Below are 23429 nucleotides of genomic sequence, written 5' to 3' on the forward strand. Positions count from 1 at the left end.
TGTACTGCTGGAGCTGATCTGTCTTCAGGTTTTAAATACTCTCAGACTTCAGGGATACTTGGAGCCAGGATTTTTAGTCCAATCAATCTCTGAGTGTGGGGCTCCCTCTGAATGTTATCTGACATTTATTTATTTTTATTAAAGATCATCTTCTCCCTCAGGATAGGAAACAATGACAACAACAAAACAGATATACAAAATTACACAGACTTTGCAAAAAGTTATTTTTATAAAGCTGGCCGGATTTGGGCCCATCAGTACTGCCTCTGTCCCCTTACTTTGTTCTCCTTGTCTTTCTTAATGATGATATAAAGACACTTACAGAATATTTCTTTTGGATAGGAATCAAGACTCACTCCTCCTGTGAGGTCCAAGCAGACCCACATCAGTACCTCAGCAGAAACTTGCTCGAAGTCACCCAGCCCCATGGGGGTTCATCCATGGCCAGGCCTGTGGAGAAACCCCTTCTGAGACCTCTGCTCTCCCATTCACTTCCAGCTCACTTTTTGCCAGTTTCTCAATAACGTTACCAGTGGCTCTCTCAACCCCAGTGCCTGAGCTTATTAGCTAATGAAAGGGCAGCAGCTGTTTCTAGCATGTGCCTGTCTCATAAGCAATATGAAGTACCCTTCTTAAATTGTCTTCCAGGCATAAAACCCACCTGATCATCTTTTATTAATTTCCCCATCGCTTAGTTTAGTCTATTCGTAATTATCTCTGTAAATATTTAATGGTCACTACATTGATCTGTATAGCCATTCTTGCTTTCTTTAATGTCTCAGGCTTGCTGTAGAATACAAGAACTATAGAATCAGTTTAACGAATTATGGCTGCGGAGCCAGTTCCTTGGCTGTGCTCACTTCTACCAAAGAGAAGTCTCTGCTACATTTCGGAGAGGCAAATGTTCCCCTCATCCTCCTTTCCTTAATGCTCATGTGCTTTACAAGCAACGTCTTTCTGACCATTCACTTTCAATATCTTTAAATGTCTTTGTTATTTGCATGGTAGCAGACATTAAGAAATTGGCATCCTGTTGCGCTCAACATTACACCAATAGAAACGAGTAAGAAAGGTCCTCTCCCATAGGATGAGTATAGAAAAAATATAGAAAAAAACTGCATTACCTAATTACAGAATTGAAGCAGAGCTGCCATTTTCCACACTGTTATCCCCCCCTTGGTTTTATCATCCTTCCCTCCTGCCTGCTTTTAAGGTTCTTCGTTTGCAGAACACAAAGCTAATGACACATCTGAGTTTGATTCAAAGTGAACTAGTGAAGGCTTCAGGGCAGGGATTGTCTCTGCCACATGTTGGCATAACAGTTTTCAAAAACCCACCTACCACAAAGTGCGTCCTCATTCTCTGGTAGCCCTCAGCAAAGCTCTGTGAGCATGATTCAGCATTGACTACTCTCAGCAGCATCAAAAATTCTCTGAGTGTGCGTCATTTTCCTTGAATAATTCCTTTTCTGTAGTGCTGCTTCATTAACTCTCCTAACTGACAAGTTTTACCCTGATCCAGGCTTTCATTTCCACTTTGAAATGTCTTGTTAGACAAGCCTCAGATCCTTCTGACTCTGCTCCATGGCTGGTTTTCACCTATTATTAATGAAATGGTCAGAGTTTAACAAACCCATTTTGGTTGCTAATATCATTGCGTGTACTATGGGCTGTATCAGCAGCTACATGGATGTAATTTCATTCATATCTGCTGTAGGATATGTACAATTTGCAAGCAAAATTACCCCTTTCTCTATTCCTTCCTTCTTTTATTTTTTGCAGTAATGAAATTCAAACACTTTGCTGGCTTTACTGCAAGACCCTCTTCCTAGATTCTCTTTTTCTTGCTTGTGCTCTCTCCCTTGAGCACCGATAGCATTGCAGAAGTTACAAGATCTCTCTTTCTTTTCTGCTCATCTTTGAAAAATTCTGGGCGGACTGTGTTGGTGCTGTAGTGTTTTTTTTCTTTTCTTGAGAATCCAGCCAAGTGAGGGCATTTCAACCCTGAGTGCCTAGATGAACGGCTCTCAGAAATTCACCTTTCAGCATCCTGTCCTGGGCCCTAAAGGGAAGACTTGGCACACAGTGGTTGTAGATGGGTTTTATGAAGGCTGTATATTCTGGGAGATCTGATCTCCCTCATTGGCGTGACACACTGGTAAGACCTTATAAGGAATCCACAATGAGGATAGTCTTATAAGCCTATGCAGGGTCTTTTTCTCAACCAACATGGAAACCAGCTAAGCATGTTTGTTTTGAGCCATGAAAACAAAGCTACACACTGTATGTTATGGAGTTGATCCTGAAATCTCTTCAGAAAAAATGCCAAAGCTTCGGTCTTAATAGTTATAAAGCAGACCATGCTTCAATGGCTTGAAGAAGATTCAAAGCTTGCTTTAGCAAGCAGACTGAAGTGGAGGTGTCTGGCTGGAAAGGAATTGTAGTTTGTGTAGCATTTCATATACCCCAACAACCTCCAAGCACTGGAAAGTTTTCTGAGACATTTGCATTCAGAACACACTAGAAGAATCAAAAAAGCTTCTTCAACTTGCAGTCAAGAAACTACAATGAAGGATTGTGGCCTTCAGGTTTTAACAGATAGGTAACAAACTTCTAGACCTAAAAATCTGTTCTCTAAAAAGAGCCAACTTTTTTGCTGTTAAATTGGCAGATGTTGTTATTGAAGCAATGGCAGGACATAAACACACAAGTTTATTTTGGTTTGTATGTTTCTTTCCAAGAATTTAATATTCTGGTCTCATCTCTTTTCTAAGGAACTATCATTGCTGGAATGAAGCTTGGATGACCAGACCTGATCTTCCTGTTGGTTTTGGAGGATGGCAGGTTGTTGATGGGACACCCCAAGAAACCAGTGATGGTAATATTGCTTGAAGTCCTCCTTAGCTCTCTTTCCAACGCTTGGGTTCTTAGTGGCAAACAATGAGCTGATGATAAATGAGCCACTGGCACCATATGGCCAGTGACAATTTCTTGCACCAGATAACCACACTCACCTGTGCTCAGGGCCTTCTTCTGATTTGTTTTGAGCTCTAAAATAAATCTGTCCTTTTTATAACACTTGCTCATGATGCATGTGCACAAACTCCTGCATGAGAAGGGCCCTGCTTGCTACAGAATAGATGTAGTCCTGTTGCCAAAAGATAGCTTCTAAAATTTTAGAGAACCTATACAGGAAATTGATCAAATTAATTCTCCTTCATTTTATGTCTGCAGCCCTTACTAAACTTCCTAAGCAGGCAGTAGGCAGGGGAGAAAATGTGAAAAGCCACTGCTATTTCTTCCCAGTCCTTAATTTTCCAGTTCTTAAAAGACATTCTTAGCAAATGTGCATTGAGATCTTTTTCAGTCTGTGGTCTAACTGAGCCCTCCCAAAATTATCTGCTTTAACCAAAGCCAGCTGTAACTCCATTTTAAGCACTTGAGACTTACAGTGGACTTTACAGTGCCATTAAGGTACCAAACCTTTAGGTTGTTTCAGACTTGAGTCTGTGTTGTTTAGAGGGCTGGTAGCAGAAATTAAACTTTTCACTTCTTGGTCAGGAGTTCCTGTAAACTATTGAAAGAGTTCACAAAACCCCCAAGAATTCTTTTTCTTTGAGAAAATAGAACATTTTGACATGTTTTTTATTTAATTTAGTCTCTCACTTTATCTCTCTTCTCCCCATAGGTATGTACAGGTGTGGCCCAGCCTCAGTTCAAGCTATTAAACATGGTCACGTTTGCTTCCAGTTTGATGCTCCTTTTGTCTATGCTGAGGTACATACTGAAAATTTTTAGTGCATTGAGCGATATCAGTGGGACCATAGGTGAGACAGAAGATAAGGCCCCATTGCAATATATGGATTGAGAAGTTACTTCACGTATACTCTATATCAAAGAAAAATCTCATAATTATATTTTTACATGCAGGCCAGTAGGTGTGATACAGCTCTAACGAATGACAGAGATTTCTCTAATCTATGCTCACCAATGTAATAAGCAGAAAAAGCTACTCTGGCTCCGATGAAACTTCAGGCTGTGGTCATTCATCCTTCCCAGATTCCAGCTATGCTGGCAAATAAGTCACTAGCTCTAGCTGCTCATTTTCATCCCTTGTTAGCTGTTCCCTCCTTGTCAGGCTTGCCAGCAAAGCTGCTTATGTTGTGGCTCCCTTGCTTATTTCAGTCAAAATGGATGCAGTGATTTTAAAGAAGTCTTTGCTCACCACATTCCTTTTGGCTGCAGCGGGTCAAGGAGAGCTCACATGGGTGGTTTGACTGGCAGATCTGAGAGGGAAATATCTCCATGAGGAGCAAGAGGGCCTGGTCTGGAGTTTTAACCCCTTGCACCACCAGAGCTCGTGTGCCCAGAATTGCAGCAGCTGCAGAGCAAGTCTCTCTCTAATTGACTTCTATACAGCTTAGGACAGAAAAGATATTTTATCTATGAAGCATTCACCTCTCTATGGTCTAAAGCTTTTTGGTGCAAGGAATGTGTAATCACGCTCCCCAAGTCCGACCAGTATCTCTGTAGCCTACTCAAGTTTACACCGTCTGTTGTTCTGGAGCTGCAAATAGTAAAATGCATCTGGTCATTATTGTAGCATATGAGTAATTTTAAACATGGGACTTCATTGCGAGTAATTAGTGGGACTTCAAGTCAACATGTCATCGGTTTGAGGGGAAATAGGCTGGCTTCCCTTCCTCTCTGTACTTCCATGTATCTCAATCGTTTTTCATTTCATTTTATAGGTGAATAGTGATATTGTTTACTCAAGAAGGCAGAAAAATGGAACCCAAGTGATAGAAAAAATTGACACAACCCATATTGGGCAGTTGATTGTGACCAAGGAAGTTGGGGGTGATGGAATGATGGAGATTACTGAGGAGTACAAGTTCCCAGAAGGTAACCTGAAATGGGGTGGGATCATACTGATGTAGATTTACCTGAGTCAGATCTTGGATGGCAGATTTACGAACGTCTGGCACTGAGGGAGCTTCACGAAAAGCTGCCACGGTGCCCTCTGGAACTCTTTATTTGTAACTCCATCCCAGAAACACTGCAGATGCCTTGATGAGAGCACAAACTTTGCTACTTGGAAATGCTTTGGACTGAGTAAGTGAAAACAAAGGGTAGTCAAGGAGGAACCCAAAGCATTCAAAACAATTCAAGGCTTTCCGTACAGCTGTTTAGACATTTCTTACTCAGGCCGGATGTTCGCACAGAGTAAATCAGTGTAGCTCCATTAATATCAATTAAGCTACATCAATTTATCTGGTATGGCTTGAATCTTTAACACTAGCTCACTTGGAAGCTGTGAAGTTCTAATATTAACTTTACCACAGGAAGGTTCACTGTCCTGATCTGTTCATTTCAGCTACCACAGACTATGGAAGAGGCACCTTGTGATTGGTAAGTGGGCTAATGCAGTACCCCTGTTTCTTTTCTAAATTTGATTTTCATTCATTTCTAGGCTCAGCGGAGGAGAGACTGGCTCTTGAGACTGCTGTGATGTATGGCGTTAAAAAGCAAACTACCCAAGATACCACTTATCAGCCACAAATGGATGTTGACATGGACTTCCAAGTGCAAAAGGCAGTCCTTGGCAGTGACTTTAAAGTCACTATAACTTTCAGGAACAAAAGTCGCAACAACTACACTGCTACTACCTACCTTTCAGGCAACATAGTCTTTTATACAGGAGTCCCAAAAAATGAATTCAAGAAACACTCTTTCAGTGCAAAACTGGAGCCCTCTTCATGTAAGACTTGCGTAGTTGTTTTCAAACCTGCTAGCTTTTTTTTCTGTGTCATTAACTGTCACCAATGTCTCTACCCATGGGTAGAGACAATTCTAGTAGCTAGGGGTAGGATATTGTATTGGGTATCAGGAGGCTCCACTCCCAAGTCTGGCCCTTCTACCAGTGTCATTTAGAGCTGAGACTGTTTTCTTCAGGCTGTTGCTCCCTGCATAATGCTCTCTTTCACTGAGCTGCATGTCTGAGAACTGTTAATTTTTCTTATTTAGTACAAAAGAAAGCAAAGGAGTACACGTATTAAGCAGCAAGGTATTGTTTTCCATACCTTTAGTCTTCTAGCAGTATCTCAGCAAGTGGAAGAAAAGTTCTGGTTCCTCAGGGTGTCATTTACAGGGACAAAAAGGTGAATATCTTGTCTTACCTGGTAGAAGCTGACAAGCTCTGAGAGGGTTCAAGTGCACATCTGGCTTTGGAGGACTGGGAAGATTTTATGTTTACAGTGATCTAAAAAGCTGATGTGTAACTAGAATGTGCCACTATAGAGCAGGAGCATTTGTCAGCTGGGCAGGTACCCCAAAGGTGAGTTATCTTTAGAGATGCAGTATTTGCTTTTCCTAGTGCCCTCTGGACTGCGGTGGGGAGATCCTGCCTCCCTCTTCTCATGAGAAAAGCAGTTCCTGGCAGCCTAGCTCACGCGGCTGAGGGCAGGATTTTGCATTGCTCAAAGTAGGGAAGAGGGACGTTCTTCTTTTTTATTTTGGACATAACTAATCTGTTTCCTGTCAGCCATGGCAGCCCCATTCAGAAAACATTCAGCAAGTGTGGAGGACCTGCTGTACTCCAAAGTGGTGTGGAGCAGGCTGGTTGTAGATCCCTGGCTCCTCCAGCGACAAGTGACTGCCAATCACTTGTTCTCCTGACAGGTCTGTGCTCTTGGGTCAGTGCCTCCAGCTCAGCAAAAGTGATGAGAACGTGTACTTATGGAGGCTAAGTCAGAGGATCCTCCACTTGAGTTCCCTAGTGAGAGAGTCAGCAGCAATGATTTTGCCTTCTTGATGCTACTACTGGGCAAAAGCAATCTCTGCTGAGCACAGCAGGAGTGGCAGGACTTTGGGAGGCCAAAGGATGGGCCTCCTGATCTGGATCTGGTGCTGGATCACAGCAACCCTGGCTGACCTCTGAGGTTTCTCCTCTGTCTTGTCTATCTCATCCCAGCTCAAGAGACACTGTGAGCCCTCTCTCCTCAAAGAGGACGGGTTTTGTCTCAGTGAGAAGCATCCATGGAACCACAGTTCCTGCCATGCTGTGAAAAAAAATCCTCTGCTTTCTTCCTCACTTTGAGCATCATCTAAAACTCCACATTTTTATTTGGAGCTGATTAATCTCCATAAAATAAGAGTCCACTTACAGGGATCTACAGGTGAAGGTTAATAAAAATTCTACCTCTGGTCTATAACAAAGCTCTGACAGCTGCTTGCTGGTTCTTTCTAATTCCCCAACTCTTTTGCTGGGTGTCCAGAAATGGGCTTTGGGTTGTTCTAACATAGTGTATCAAAACACAGTGTGGCGGTTTACAGTGGCTTGCATCAGTTACTAAATATTTGATCTGAAATACTGCAAAACTTTTGGAGACTTGGCTAGGTACAGTAAAAAAAACAATTTCAACTGCTCGGTCTAAATTCTGTGATGCTTCTTTGACATGGGGAAACTCAGTGATCTTGTAGGAGATGTGCAAATACCTGTTACACTTTCTGGCTGTGATTTGTGCTTGGATCCAGGACTTACATCTGCTCTTGCATCAAAGGTCTGTCTAAAGTATTATAACCTAAAACACAGCTTCTGCAGTGCTTTGAGGCTCATCTGGCTTTGTGCAAAAAATGAAATGAATAGATGTTTAAGCATCAGTGAGCCTCATAATTCATTTCTTCTAAGTTAAGTAAATGGTTTGTAAAAAGCTTCTTGAAACCATGCTGGAAACTCTGAACTGACTGATGGTGAGTGAACACAGAGCAGAGAGAGGCACCTGAGAGAACAGAACACGGATTTTTTTTGCATGTGTAGCAAAAATATGTCCCCATCACTGCTTCTGGCCAAGAAGACAGGTTTTAAGGTGTTACCACCTTTCAGGGTGTAAATTAGCTTATATCTGAGCTACAGTCATCGACTTGTGGAGCACTTTGTCCCGTAACAGGACAAAAAACCCGCACAAGTTATGCCATCTCTCAAGGTGACACATAAAACTTGAGCACTAATTCTTCCACCTTTGCCTTGGAAAGGACTACAGATGCAATCAGGAGCAATGTCTGAGCAGATGGGCAGTGTGAAGGGAGGCAGCATGATCATTTGCAACTGCATGAGAATACTCCATCAGGGGTGTGATGGGAGGATACCTTCTGAGGCACTCAAGCAGAATTTGTAGGCTTCATTCATGGCAAGAAGTGTACATATATGTCTGGAAGTAACAAAAAATTACAATACAGTAAAAATGTGTCAAAGGCATTCTTCCAGCCCATGCTGCTGAAAGAATGAAGCAAACCAAGTTTTCAAACAGGAAGCGAATGCATGGTTTTCAGAATAACGATTAAAGGAATTGTGTGGGTTGAAAACATCTTTGAGGATTTGAATAGCTTAAAACTTCCAGTGCCTTCAAAGGTGCTCTTGCATCTACTCAGTTATATTTAGTTTTCTCTATTTTTTTGAAAGGCTGTAAGGCAGCTCAGTGTTGTGTCTCCCTTGGCTTTCCTAGGTGCAGTAAGTGGTACTGGCAATTTACCAGCACAGCCAGTGCTAAGACAATGGAAGTCTATTATTCTTTTTTCTCCTGTGGTGATTAAATTTAAACGGAAAAGTTCGTCTTTCCTTCCACTGTAAAGTAAAATTCTCTTCAATTGTAACTAATTTATTTGTTTATTTACTTACTTTACACAGACGAGAAATACCTTGCCTGATATATAATTTACAGCTTGGGGCATTATGGGAAATTCTTTTACAACAGATACAGAGTGAAAGGGAGGGAGAGAGGGAGGGAGGGGGAGGACATCAAGTAAATTTAAGGCTGGCCTGGTAAATCCGGGTCAGGTGGTCACCAAGGGAATAGCTTTGAAACCAAATCAAGAAACTGGTTTTGAAGTGAGCGGATCAAAAGAGTGAAAAGGGGTGAATGTCGTTCACCCAATTGAGTTCAATTATCTCAGTGTGTACAGTGTATGTCACAAATACAATACAAATAATGGATAACAGTAATAATCATAGTTAACAGATGGGAGATCTTGATATGTTTACTGGGGTTATAATGAATGTTTATAGATGCAAGAGCTCCAGGTCTATATATTCTGCCTGGTCACTTAGTTAGCAGGTCTGCTTCTCTGCATCACATTCTCACACCGTTGTTGGCCTGGGAATTGCAGTTCGATATGGTTAAAATTAATGATTCCCTGCATCTGAACCGTCTAGCCTAGGGGGACTTGTTCCTTCCAATAATTATTGTCAGGCAGCACGTGAAAGCTCTCTGGAGGGCATGCTGGCGACAGGAGGACCTTCTTGCTAAATTTTGCAGGCAAGTCCAGTGTAGGACAAAGGCAGATATCCAGACATGTCCTGGAGAGCAGGTGGTCTCCCAGCTAGCCTGCATGAGTTCACACCCACCAGTGGCTGCTCTGGTGGCATCCCTGGTGGCATCCCTCTGCCAGGAAGAGAGGCAGAGAAAATGCAGGAATAAAGTGAAAGAGCAAACATTTACAGGGGGGACACTCAAAAGCTGGTTTGGACCTTTGTGCCTAGTAGCTATTTCTTGCCAGTCTTGGTTCTCACTTAATTTGCGGTAGTGCCTAGAAACCTTCAACAGTGACCTGGGCCTATGCGGACGGGCACTGGGCAGAGGCTGTGCACAAACCCAGCCCTTGCCCCAGGGAACTCACAGCCTAAATGGAAAGAGGGCAAGATAAGAGGGGGAATGGTGAGGTAAAGAAATGAAGATAGTTTGGGCAAAAAAATCAAAGCCATTCTTTGGTCGTGGGCCACCTTTTTTCCAGGGCATTTGTGTACTGGCACTAGCCATGATGGGAGGAGTAATTAGCCATTAGATTGCTTCAGATGCCTTTTTTCTTTCCTGTTTCTCCTTTCAGCTAGCACTTTTGATGTTCTGATCAAATCGAGCGAGTACCTGAGTGACCTGCTGGACCAAGCCGCCTTTCATTTCTTTGTGACAGCACGGATCACTGAAACAGGGAAGATTCTGGCCATGCAGAAGGCAACAGTCCTGGAAATTCCCACGTTGCGGATCAAGGTAGCTCAAGGCTGCGGTGGAGGGGAGCGACCACCACGCTGCATGCGGGCTGTTCTCTACAAAGCTGTCACATTCACTTCTGGGACAGAGGGATGTATGTGTGTGTGCACGTTAGACTTTCAATCTAACATGGACCTTATAAAGCAGCAGCTGGCTGGAGGGTGTGAGGGTGTATAGGTATGTTATACATTGTACTGATTATCCCTACACTGAAGTCTGAGGCTGACGGCATCACTGGTAGTGGAAAGCTGGAGTGATCTCAGTGGAGGAAGGAGGGGAAAGATCTGAGAAAGCTGGAGAAACTCAAAGGGTAGGAGAGGTTACTCACTCAAGTTACTCAGGTCTTTAACTACTTCACAAGTCCATTATATTTAAAACAACACAGCACAGAGGCCTCTTGGTGACGAATGAAGGACACTGCTATTGAGGTGAATTTGCTTGGAAAGTTCCTGCAGGTGTTGTGGAAAGTTTCTTCAAACTCGGACAGGCAGCATCAATTTGGGACAATGCTTTCAGGATTTCAGTGCTTTGCTGTTGCTCTGCGAGTGTACTGTCAGCAGAGTTCCCTGAAAGCTCAAGCATTTCTGCAGAGGGTGGCATGGTACCTATGACAATGTAGAAGTGTAATGTTTGTGACAGGACAAGGACCCTACATTGTATGGCAAAGGCAGGGCTGAGATTTAGAGTTCTCAATTCATAACTGGGCATCCAAATAAATGGCCTTATTTTCAAAAGTGCTGAGCCTTCATCTGCTTTGAATGATGTCATTTGGATCTGCTTTTTTCCTAATACTAAAAAAAACCCAACAACAGAACACCTGTTCAGGAAGCTTTATATAAACATGAATGCAGCTCCCCAAAATTCAGGACCTTGAAAGAAATCTAAGTTTATAGACCTTTTTCCTCCTGTATGTTTATTTGAACCAATGTTCAGGTTTCCGTATAATAATTTATGTAATAACCACAGTCTTCTGCAGAAAAAGCTTTTTAAAGAACGTAGATCAAAACTACAGTGAAGTTTGCAAAAAAATCTACTGCAGAAATGTCATGTTGATCTGATCAGATTATTGGTATTTTCAAACAAAAGTTTTTTGGTTTACTGAGCATTCTAGAGAGGAGGTAAACAAGGCAGATAAACTCTACTTCAAATACCTGTCTTCAATAACCAAATTTTAAAAGTAGAGAGTTCTTTCAGTTCAATACTTAAACAGAACATCTTATACAGCATCCCCAATTTCAGCTTCAAAATAGTTTATCCTTCTTGCTGTTATGAAGAAAGGATGTTTAGTATATAGGATAGGTTGTTGTCCAATAACCATGTTTTCTGATAAAACTGAGTTTGTCTCTGCTTCTTTGTGATGTGTAAAAATATGCTGAAATTTTAATAGCTGGGTTTTTTTCAGACAGTGTGTGTGTGTGCATGTGTATATACCTATATATTTATATAGGAAACTTTGCTTTATTGCTTTTTAAAGAAATCTGAGGAAGCTTATCTCCCTAGTTTTCTTGTCAGATTTCTCCATTGAATGTGACTGGCCGACTGGAGTTCTTAATGTGAGAGTAAGAGAGAAGAATGAAAAAGCTTATTTCCCCTTATGTCTTTGGATACACCTTTGATCTTTCTCTGTTGGTCTAAGAAGATTGTCAGAGTTAACAGCTGAGGAGATTACACCATATTCTAATTTAGCTTGAGACCAGGTTACAAAAATGAGCTCAGCAAATACGTATCATGGTCTCAGTTGCATGTGTGGGAGTTCAGGGTGATTTTGAATCCTCCCATGTAACAGTGATCTTAAATGGGCAATTGAAATAAGGAGGACATAAGACCTCCAACTGGGCTAGGACTTCTGAAAATGCCACTGATGTCTTTTTGCAAATTCAGGTGGTCAAATGCTGTTGAGAGCTTAGCTGCGAGTATCTCATCCTTTACTCTAGTCAATATATCGGTATTTGGTGCAGAACGATCCCTTAGACCAGAGTGTTTCCAGCTTTTTGCAACTGTCATACTCCTTAAAAATTCGCAGTAGGGCTGCAGACCCCAGCAGAGCACTTTAAATTTATTGACAAAATACTTGTTTTTCTTAGTTACCTTTCTCAAGGCCCTTTAAAGTAGTTCATGGACCAGCTGGGATCTGCCAGCCGTAAGTTGAAAACCCTTGCCTGAGCCTTTTATATTCTGTGAGAAATGTTGTGTTCCTAGGGGAAAAAAAACCCAAATCCCCATGTATGTAGTCTGTTTAAAACCACCTTCATTTGGAGGTGTTTTCCAGGCAGCTGTACTACCGGCACCGATCTGAAGGGACAGACAGATCCCTTCAGCTGTGTACTGTAATACCCGTGGAAGTCAATGCAATCTCTGTTCATTAGTCTCGCAGTTTAATATTTTCCAGTGCAAAACGTATTGCTTTTTTGCTGTGTAAGGGTATTGCAGGACAACTGACTCTCAGGTCTACATAGAGCACATGCGCAGGGTTGGAAACCCTTCAGAGCACAACAGGTGATTGCAAGGCAGGGGGAAGATAGGCACAACACTTTTGGGGGGGGTGAAGAAATGTGACCCAGTGTTTCTAATTTAGGGTAATAAGATCTGCCCTTCTCTTTCTGGAGTGTTCATCCTGAGCAGGCCATGCACTTCAGTGCTGGTGGGCAGCCTGGGGAGGGGGGAGAGAGGCCCCCTCAGCTGGACTCACCCGCAGTTGGACACTCAGCTCCAGGACTGTGCATGCAGATTTTTGTTTTTTCTATGCAAATGAAAGCCTGCCTCTTGACCTGCCATGTGGCTTGAGGGAAAGTTGCAATGGGTAGAAAAATCTGCAGTGGTACCTATGGGCACATCCAACAGCTTTCTACTGACTAGGCTTTCTCTGCCTCATGCTGTTTTGCTGTGTGCTCCATTCCCCCTCCTCTCCTTCCTTGCAAGTACTGTGCATTTTACCCTACAGATTGCAGCTTGGGGCGTTTTATTATTATCAGCTTGTGGAGCATTGTCCTTTCCTTGTCTTGCAGACCCAAGGTGAGATGGTAGCTGGTAAAGAAATGTCTGTGACTGTGGAATTCACCAATCCTCTGAAACAAACCCTGGAGAACGTCACGCTCCGCCTCGAGGGACCCGGTGTGCTGAGAACGATGAAAAAGGAGTTCAGGTAGGGAAGAAAGCACAACTAGCTGGGAGTTCGTCCCCTGCTTGCTTAGAGGAGGAAGCTCACAAGAGACACTTAACTAATGCTGCACTGAGTAATTCAATTCAGACACTCTCTCCTTACTTTAAAATTCAATGCACAGGGGGGCTATAGGTCTCAATAGTCAGAAGTCAGGCTGTCCAGAGAGACTGTGAGAGCATTTCGTCTGTTCAGTACCAGTGTTGGAGGAAGAGGTAGTGGTTGTGGGTAGTTGCTAATGCAGCCTGAGTTTACTTTTTCACTGTATTACATTATTTTTAGCGCTTGACAATAGCACCTACGAGCTGCTATCACAGAAAGACAGACAGATTTATCCCACACATCAAGTGTTTACTGCCACTTGCTCAGTAAGTGCAAATCAAGTCCTGTGCTGTTTTTCAAAAAGGGCTTTTCTCCACTCGTTGATCATGATTATACAAGACATTCAGGTACCTCAGATGATCTTTGCAAGCTTATGTCAAGACACGAAATGTGTGTTGGATGCAGCAGAGCCCACTGGGATGGCTGCAGCGTGTGTGCGAGCACACAGCTCCCCCCAGTAACACCACTGCGCAGGTCTGCTCTGGCACAGAGGCGTGTTCCCAACACAGGGTGCTCCCAAGCCTGACAAAGAGGAAAGCCACCTTCATTATGCTCAGAGTTGCACCTCACGCTGACACAGTGGTACCCATACGCTAAGCACGGTTTTTCCTAATCCCTCTTTCCATTTGAGTTCAGTGTTATAAGCTCAGCATTAGCCAGTTCCACGATATATAACTGACATCCTTGGAAAATTTTTCAGCCATTGCTTAGTCTTGGGCAGCCAAAGCAATGTTATCTATCATTACCTGAGCTTACGGTCCCCAGGTGTGTGCAAAAGGAGTTTGAAAAATTGCCTGTGCTTCAGCAGCTGCATAAAATGTCAGCATTTTCTGCAGCCAGTAGGGGAGGTCTGAGCCTGATTGCACCTGGGCCAGTGATAAAAAGATCAAAACCAGTCTCCAGAGTGGAGCCGGATAGAAAAATGACTGTGAAAGGGCATCATACTGTGCTTGCTTTGTGCACGTGGTACGTCACAAACTCTGCTGAACATGACTCAGCACGGTCCACATGAGTTACACAAGTTGCAGCGACAGCCCTCGTTGCTACCCAGCCGTGCCAGCCTCCCCTGTTGTTCTGCATCCTTCTCGATCCAAAAGCTGCCATGGGCTGCTCTTACCTTCAAGGACGCAGAAGTTGTCAGCTGCATCAAAGGCACAGGAGTTAGGGAGAAAAATGACTCATGGAACAGACATCATTTTCCTTCAAGTCACCATGTTTTCCCCTTTTCAGTAGTGCCTTTGGCATCATTTAAAATGGAAATGGATCAGCTTAGTCATTTTAAGATTTAACTTCTCTGAGATGAACGAAGGCTGCAGGTTATACACACAGAGGACAGAGCAGGGGGCAGTTGTAGTTTATTTAAATAATAATCACATTTACCTCCATGCATTCAGGGTGATAAATGGCTCTGGTGTTGTGATGGCTCAGCATATTTACACAGAACCATTCATCACTGAATTCTCTCCCAGGAAAAACAGATTAGGGTGGCTTTACTCCATTTGCAAAGAGAATTAAACCTATTCCAGGCCTTCCCCACCCTTCCACTGCTTCCCTGTCCATCAGGAACTGTCACACATGGGATGTGGCTTTTGCAGTTCTTTGTGGGGATGAGACTTTTGACCTCTCTGTATTTTAAGGTAGCTTTTCTGTATCACTTGGGTGACTCCACAAAACAGGTATGTGTGATCCAGCTGATACAACATTATTCTGGGAATGAAGTGGCTTGGGGGCTTCAGCCTTGACCATTCATAAAGGAGAGGGGGTTGGGGCTGGGATTTGGCTATTAGCCTCAGACAGATAAGAAGCATGATTTATGGAAAAACCTTTAGCAGCAGCAATTCCTACATGGGGCATAGTCATTGCATGACAGATGAGAATTAACCAGGCAGTGATGGATAGTGTCAAAAGGATTTTAGCCAAGCATGCATTCAGACTAGCAGGTATGTCACTTCAGGTGTTTCTACATGTTAAAGCTCAGCTAGTATTAGTATTTGCAGAGAGAAGCAAGTTGGTTTAGAAGCAGGACAGTAGAGAAACAGGAAAAGGTGGGTTCAGATTCCCAGCACAGCTGTTGTCTTCCTGCACACACACATGTATATATATATATGTATATATATATCTGCAGAGATGATAACACTATAAATCAGAGGTGGTAGTGCTACCCTCTCTCACTGGAACACTGTGAAGATGTGGTCTGGAAACCTTCAATCCTTAGAGACTCTGTCCCCCAAGTGCTCGAGAAAGTAGACCAAACCTTGCTGCACAGCAGACTTGTATAATATCTTCTTCACTTTCTATACAGCTAATCCCTGGCAGATCATTCCCATAAACTCTAAATTCAAAAAGGTATTTAAACTTGTGCAGCAATTAAAGTCATTGCTTTATCTTGCTACCATTTTAGTGGGCATTTGGTGGAGCAGGCAGGCCAGCTGAAGGGAACAGAATAACTCTCATTAAGAACAAAGATAAAAAGAGGGAAAACACTTGCTGGAAGCAGTCTGCACATGCTCACACCAAAAATATGATCTTCTGCTTTTTCTTTTCTAGAACTACGTACATGCCCCAGGATACCTATAACTGTATATGCAAAATGGAATGCAGTGCCATGTAGAGATACCTAAGCTAACCTCTAAGGAGCTAGAACACCTCCCATTTTAGAAGGGGCAGACTTGCACTGAAACAAATATTCGGGTGGGAGGATCCCAGGCTAGCTCATTTAGAGCTAATTAAGGTTTCTTGTCTTGTGGCAACTTGTGCTAAGCCTGGGCAGTCATTTCTGTCCTGACCCCGGCAACCGACATGGCATTTGAGAGCCAAATCCTACCAGATGAGAATTTGAAAGAGTGACTAAAGTTTAGGCTTACTTTATTCTGACTTTGTTCAGTTGTTTGCAGAATACCATAGTCATGTGAGATGAGAACACTGGCTAAATTCATAATCGTCTTTCTTAATGCTGAGGAAAAGAACATTCATTTTTACAAATAGCTCCCCACTATGCTACCTTCTCCATTGGTTCCTTTGGAGCCAGCTGTATCCTGACATGCCTCAAACATAATCAATCAATCAATCAATCAGTCTATCAATCAATATCAGCCTTCAAAATCTGCACACAGAATGTAGTAAAAGTACTAAGAAAACACGGAAACCCAATACTTGAGGCTCTCTGTGCATCTTAATTGTAGCAAAAATTGAAAATCAAGAGCAGCACAGAATACAGTTTCTTTATAGTACGAGTTATCAAGAGTCATACATAATGTAAAAGAGTAACTGCTAACAGCAGGACTCCCAAGAACACTTTGATTTGTTTGTCTGGATGTGAAGAAGTCATCTGAAGTGGCCAGTGAGGAGATCTGCTGATGTTACAACCATGGCAGGGTGGTTCAGGGTAGGAGCTGGTGGAGGGCCTCAGTATCTCATCAGCGCTGCGTCAGGTTTGCATGAGAATGCCCTAGATGCTTCATAACAAGGGCTTATTTAACCATTTAAGGAATCATCGACAGGCTATAGGCTATAATAAATGGGTAAAATGGAATTATAAAGTAGAAAAAATATGTTAGCTATAAAGAAGATCATTCTGAAAGTGATTGTGAGAGGAAGTGACAGGGGGCAGAAGAAAATGGATTCATTTTGGAAATTTAAAATTAGCCTGGAGGAAAGGCTAGAAAAGGCTTTGACAGAGTCAGTTCTGAGAGGAATAGAAGATGGAGGGAATAATTTATAGGACACTTATGAGAATGAGTGAAACATAAAAAAATTGAGACGCATTATACTGTCCACCTGCAGTTTCTCCAGTTGTGGGTCACGTTGAGAGCACTGGCTGACTGATCACAATATTTTTATCTTTCCTTTTTCCCTACAGGCAAATCCCAGTGAACTCTACCTTGATCTGGGAAGTAAAATGCACCCCAAAACGACCAGGGTTACGAAAGTTGATTGCAAGCCTTAATTGTGATGCTTTGAGGCATGTCTATGGTGAGCTGAACGTCCAGATTCAGAAACCATGAACCAAGGTGCTGCCTTCATCTCTTATTTAGCTGTATTTCAAAATATCACATTGCGGGGAGCAGGGAGGGGGGAAAGGTAGAAATCTGCTTATTGTTATTTTGGTTAACCTTGTGCTGAAAAACATTTGATAAAGAAAACTAATTGGTAAGACTGGGGAGAGTATGAAAAAGCACCTGGATAGTGAATGATTTAAAATTAGATACATGTAATTAAAAGCAATTCTAGGCCATATTATTCCTGCAGTTCACTTGTATTTATGGTCTTTTGCATTAGTGCTGCAAGGGAATCTGAAAAGCTCCATTCACCAAAGTAGTCTGAACTTTAGTTTTAATTAAGGCCTGATATTTCACTGAAAAGGAAAAAAAAAGAACCCAGTGTTATAAATTCTTAGACTGAATTACACAACCCTACGGTAGATCATTCAGGCTGCAATAAAAACAGGTGTTTCTAGCTAAAGGGACTGCTTTATCCTACAATGTTATAATTTTCCAGTTCATGGAGAGCTTGCTTTGCTAGAAACATCTCTCAGGATGTGTTATTTCCAGAATATTCCCAGCTCCTTGTTTCCTCTTGCTGCTTCACTATGCTTTTTCCCCTACTCTTTCATGTGTGCAGGCACCCACACATACTCCTGTATTTCATGCCCTCATCCCACCCCGTATGCCATAGATATGCTGTTCCTCTCCTTTGTTTGATGAAAATCCAGAGTTTTTCATGCCCCTGCTCAGAGTTCATCACACCAAACTTGTATTTTCTGGTCACATCTCATGTATGATGTGTTCTCTCTTCATCCTTTTCTGCCTTTTCTTCTCTCCTGAACCCACCCTGTAGCCCTATTTCCCATGCATGTGTGTGTCAGGGGGGTTTGCTGCCCCAGAGCAGTCCAGGCTCTGCCAGCTGGTAAATGGGGTGAAAGAGAGAGGAGTGGAGGGAGCAGCCTGATGGTCTTCTCCTGCCAGCCCCACAAGCCTAGCAAATATCCTGCGCTGGAGCTGGGGGTGAGGTTAGATAAAACAATGCCTGAAAGTTCCCGGGAATCGTGGCTAATGCAGAATGAAGTCCTGTTACTTGAGCAACCCCAGGAGTATACAGGGACAGAAGCTTAGCTGGAAAAGGAAAAAAATGTATCCTGAGATTCAGAAACTCTGCAAGGTGGATATCCTTTCTGCTTTCCTCGCAGCGTATTCCTCTGTGAGGTGCAGTGGAGCCTCCCAGGGCATCGCTCCTCCCTTGAGGACCTGGCCCAGAAGCTGCTCTGAATCGATGGTTTCCATTAGTCCTCCATGCAGGGCACTGCTCTGTCCTAAGCCATGGACCCCATTGCGCTAGGGCAGCAGGTGCGTGAGTGTGTTCATTTCTCATCTCCCCTGAAATCCTTCGCGGGATCTTTTTCCACAAGGCAAAGATGCACGTGCCACAGGCTGTGGCAACGCCTCTCCGCTGGCCACAGCGAGTAAGAGCATGTCCCGTACTAACAGCACAGGTGAGCTCACTGAGCTTCCGAAGAAGTTAAAAAGAGCCTCGTGCTCGTTAAACACTGGGGCTTCATTGTACCGTGTATGGCCATGTCATTTTGTAGTCTCATTAGTGAGAAAACAAGGGAGATGACTTGCCTTCTGCTCCTCTTCTTGCCACACATTGCCTCCTGCAAAACCTGTGACCAGCTATTAAAAATAAGCAAGGCCTGGGAGGGGAGAAATGCAGGCTGCTCTTTTGCTAAAGTATGTGGAACAAAGCAAAGGTTCATACCACCTCATATGCTGAATGAGTACCCCTGGATCCAGGAGCACCAGACTTCTGGGGGTTTCACTTCAGGCATGGGCACACACTCATTTTGTACAGCTTATGTGACCACATTAGAAGCTCTGCAATGTCAAAGTCTCCTATATAAGTCCTCTGGGGTACAAGGGACTGAACAGTGTGTTGTAAATGCAAGGTGACAATCTCTGTTAAGTAATTAAGCAGTCCTACCAGAATCTACATCTTTTAATAAAATTATCCATTTTTTGCTCTTGCATATAAACCTGCTTTCCATTCCAGATTTTTTATAACTACAGTGTAATAAGAATTTAAAATAAAGCATATCTGAATGCACTTGTGTCTCGTGTTCTCTATTTTGATCAATCACTTCTTCTGCATAGTGGCACTATAGACACCACTTGCTGCACCTTAATTGCAAAAGTTAAAAAATTCACTTCTGAGCCATGCTAATAAAGGTCCTTTTTTTTTTTTTTGGTGCTGAGGAGAAAAGCCTATCTTTATTTAAATGAACAAAAAAACCCCAAACCCAGGCTCACTTTAACTATTTGTCTTTGTTTTTCCTTCTGTTTTAACAAGTGACTACCTAATACATTGGAAAAGGTGATAATTTCCAGAGCACATCACAGTGCCAGCAAAGAGAATCCCCAGATTCCCCTGGAAATTGCTTTAACATGTCAGAGCCCATTAAGTGGCCAGTATGCTCCTAATGAAACCTTACCTACATCCCACTTCTAAAGTGTGCTTCTCTCAGCTAAATATTTCAAGGCATTTTACTAAGTCGTTAAGCTGAATGATGTTCACCAGGAGACAGGAAGTATTTTTATTGGTAGTTTATAGAGGGGTATATTGAAGTAAAGAGAAATGATGACTGGGAATAGAGGCCAGGGATGTCAACAGCCGTTGGCATCACCAGCCCGCTCGCTCTGTACAGAGTTGCTCACAAAAAACTAAGGACAAAACAAGGATGGCCTCTAGGATTTCAGCCACTCATCACCCTGCGGATGGGCTGTTGCATGAATCATGGGTAAAATCTGACTGAAGAAGCAGTGAGTACTGTGATAGCACTATATGTATGCATAGGAAATAATCAATCAATAATGAGGTCAGATTGGCAACCCCAGATCTGGAGGATCTTTGAACCTGAGAAGAGTTGGAGTTCAAACTCTTCAGCTGAGGGTCTCTTTTGAGTGAGGTGAACTTGTGTCCTCAACCCAACCATCACGTGTTGGAGATGGACTGGGGAGGAGAATGTCCAAAACCAAACCCCTGCCTCCACAGATGCCACACACCAGCAGCTCAGAGAAGCCAAGTACAAACAAAAGTGTGTGCACTTCCTGAAAGCACACCTCATTTGTTACCAACTTCTTACATACAAGCTACAGAGCAGGTTGCTTCAATTCACATTAATTTGTCACATTCAAAATCTTGTTATGATCAGAACAAAAAAAGCCTTAGAGACAGACCTGGGAACAATATTAGTCTTTTTAAAAATAGTCTAATCAAAGAACTATTATTAGCTGAGATAATTAGGATGGAATTATATTCTTCTATTTTTATTACAATGATGGTAACACTTATAGTCCAAATTATATCAGGTAAAACTGATACACACAAACTTTCTAGCATACTCCCCTTTCTCTGCTGGTGTATGGACCGCTACACTGCCCCTCTGATGTCTTCAGTCTGGGGGGGGCATGTGTAACAGCAAGCCATCAGTGTCCCAGGTCCTCCACCAAGTAGAGTCTGACATTAGCAGGGAGAGTTTCTCTTCCTCTTTGCTGGGATAAGCACAACTGAAAATTTCTTCCTTCACACCTATGAACCACCAGAAGTCATTTTTACGTGCTTACTAATACACTCCACATCTCGTTCTTTCTTCATTGGTTCACAGCTTCACAGTAGATCCAAATTTGCTATATGTGATGCATTTTACAAGTGTTGGGTACTTGTTGTTTGTTCTCCTTTGTTACATCTAAAATTTGTCTTACCTACCTGCTAATGTTGCACCCTTTGATGACTGCTAATTAACCACTGGTGAGTAACTTGTAGCCTGAGGCCTCCAAATCATCCTACACCTGTACCGCCAGGGCCCCTGTTATCATCTCATGCTAATGAACCTTTATGCTGCATTTTATTTGGGGGTCATAGTTCATTCTACAGAGAATAACTACCTGCTATTACCATCTACGAGTTACAAAAAGACATATAACAGCAAATGTTTCATCAAGCAATTAGATAAAGCAAAGCAAAGCTAAAACAAAGTCAGTAGTAGACATCAAGTCATTAGATAATTGCTCCTACAGCTAAACAAAGCATGGAAAAAGCTTGACAAGTCCTGATGCCTGTGCTGCTAGCTTATCACCAAGCTATGACCTTTCACAAGCAATGGCAGCATCTTATTTGTGGAACAAAATCAGAGAATGTGACTGAGCATTGGCTTTTCTAGTGACTGTTACTACCAGTGATAATTGGTTTGAACTGAAACTAATCAATAAATGCTCTGCCAAATGGGTGACACACCTGGCCCCCTGCCCTTTTCTCCTGCTGGGGACTTACAGGCTGCCCTTTCATCAGCATATTGCTTTTATGTTTGTCCTTGTTTTCCCTGAGGAGGAGATGGCAGCAGAGGCTGCTGGTGCTAGCTTCAGAATTTGAGTGATGGTGCAATGGAGGAAGATGACCAGGTCAGAGGGGGTGGGAAAAGTGTCTGAGCTAGTTCAAACTAAAATTAATAGCCCCATTATGAAAGAGAAAGTCAAAGTATACTCTGAGCTTTGATGGAAGGAGAGGGATTGTCCTATATATTGGAGCTGGCATGACAGCTTGTGCTGAGTAGGGATGCGATATGTACATTAGAGAAATTTATATTGGAGTAGCACCTGTAATGGAAGACAGTGCCTGAGAGAAGCCAGGAGGTTTTGACATGCAGGTGAGAGGGATTTACTCAGTGCTTAAAGGCAAAGTTGAAAAAGGTGAGTTGAATATTGAAGAAAGACAACAAGGACTGTTTGCTAAAGAGGGAAAACATGGCCAAAATGATGCAAAGGGAAGATTCGTGGGGGGAAGAGAAAGCTGGAAGAGAGAAAGGCTCCCAAGGCTGTGTTGCCTAACATGGGGAAGCGACAGGAGAGACTGGCACTGGTGGCAGAAGGCAGACCTCCTGGCTGTGACTGGAGCTGGACGTGGGCTGGCAGCACAGGGATTCAACTCCGCCACAGGTAGGCCAGTAAGCCTATGCTGAGGGCCATGGCTAGGCTCAGGAGCAAGCTTTGTCTGCAAGGCTGGCAAATCATGGGGAAAGGAAAGTCAGAAGGTGGGTTGGGTGATGGAAACCTGGGCACTGCGAGGCAGTCAACAGTTGCAAACCAACTGCATGGCTGAGTGCGCACCACGAGGAGGTCCGGGCTGGGCTCAGCATTTTCTTTAAGTCACCCACAGCCCAGCCCAAATGTGGTTGCATTTATCTGGCCTCTGCGGTATTAGTCTGGGAATAAAAAGGACCCCTCGTGACTGCTCACTCACCTCCTGCTCAAGTTTTGGCTAACACGCAGCTCGTGCTGGGGCCCGATGCGTGCTGGGATCAGCGCCATGAGGTCAAAGCTAGAGCAACACGCGGGCAGGATGCGATGGGCAGGCGGGGTGGAGGTCATTATGGAGCTGCTCTCACCTCCAGATTGCTGTCTCCTGCAGCCATAATCCTTGTGTATTGATTGTTTGATAGTTTCTTCAGAATCCAGTAACTTATGGAAATGGTGTAGATCAAACTTCCAAGCTGGAAGTTATAAATAACATCAGCGGATCCAAAAAGCGTTTGAAGCAGATCCGACAGCAGCCAGACTGCTGAGGCTTTTGTGCTTCCAGGTGTCATACAGGGAACACCCACAAGGTGACAGAGGAGGAAGAATGAGCATTCTCACTGTCGACTAGGCAATTATTTTGCTTATAACTGCACGAGTTGTGAGTCTTGAATTAGAGAACTTGTGAGTTAGAAACATCATGAATTAAGTGATGAATCAGTGAATCTGCATGTTAGGGTAGTCTGTACAAAGGGGATTTAGACCTTGTTTGAAGTGTTTGTTTTCTTTCCTAGTGTGTTCATGAAATAGTTTAATTTACAGAGTACGTTGTCCTGTAAATTTGGGTGATCCGAATGCATCATGATACCCCTGATTGTGAGAAGTAGGAAATGTGAGACCTGTAGTAGCAACAAGTGGCATTGCAGATGCAGGTATTTTGCTTATGCTACAAGAGCTTCCCTATTGGGCACAAATGCAATGTAGTCTCTCTGGTAGCTTTGGCTTTTTGTTCTGTAAGCTTTTGCAGCTTTGTTAGCTTTTAGCATCTACCACATGCTTGGGCAAG

General features: G+C 43.0%; 1 protein-coding gene across 2 annotated transcripts in view; it reads left to right on the forward strand.

Annotated features, from left to right (window-relative positions):
- The window catches only part of F13A1 (coagulation factor XIII, A1 polypeptide), a 64513-nt gene extending 45301 nt beyond the window's left edge, over nucleotides 1-19212 (forward strand). For both annotated transcript variants that reach the window (XM_010573255.1, XM_010573254.1), the window contains exons 9-15: nucleotides 2774-2877; nucleotides 3688-3776; nucleotides 4751-4904; nucleotides 5473-5760; nucleotides 9882-10042; nucleotides 13048-13184; nucleotides 17161-19212. In XM_010573255.1, the coding sequence (XP_010571557.1) occupies nucleotides 2774-2877; nucleotides 3688-3776; nucleotides 4751-4904; nucleotides 5473-5760; nucleotides 9882-10042; nucleotides 13048-13184; nucleotides 17161-17305 (1078 nt within the window). In that variant the 3' untranslated portion in view covers nucleotides 17306-19212. The remainder of the gene's footprint in view (nucleotides 1-2773; nucleotides 2878-3687; nucleotides 3777-4750; nucleotides 4905-5472; nucleotides 5761-9881; nucleotides 10043-13047; nucleotides 13185-17160) is intronic.
- Nucleotides 19213-23429: the final 4217 nt, after the last annotated feature.

The sequence above is a fragment of the Haliaeetus leucocephalus genome, unplaced genomic scaffold (genome assembly GCF_000737465.1).
Source record: "Haliaeetus leucocephalus isolate CR32 unplaced genomic scaffold, Haliaeetus_leucocephalus-4.0 Scaffold373, whole genome shotgun sequence".
Taxonomy (NCBI): Eukaryota; Metazoa; Chordata; class Aves; order Accipitriformes; family Accipitridae; genus Haliaeetus; species Haliaeetus leucocephalus.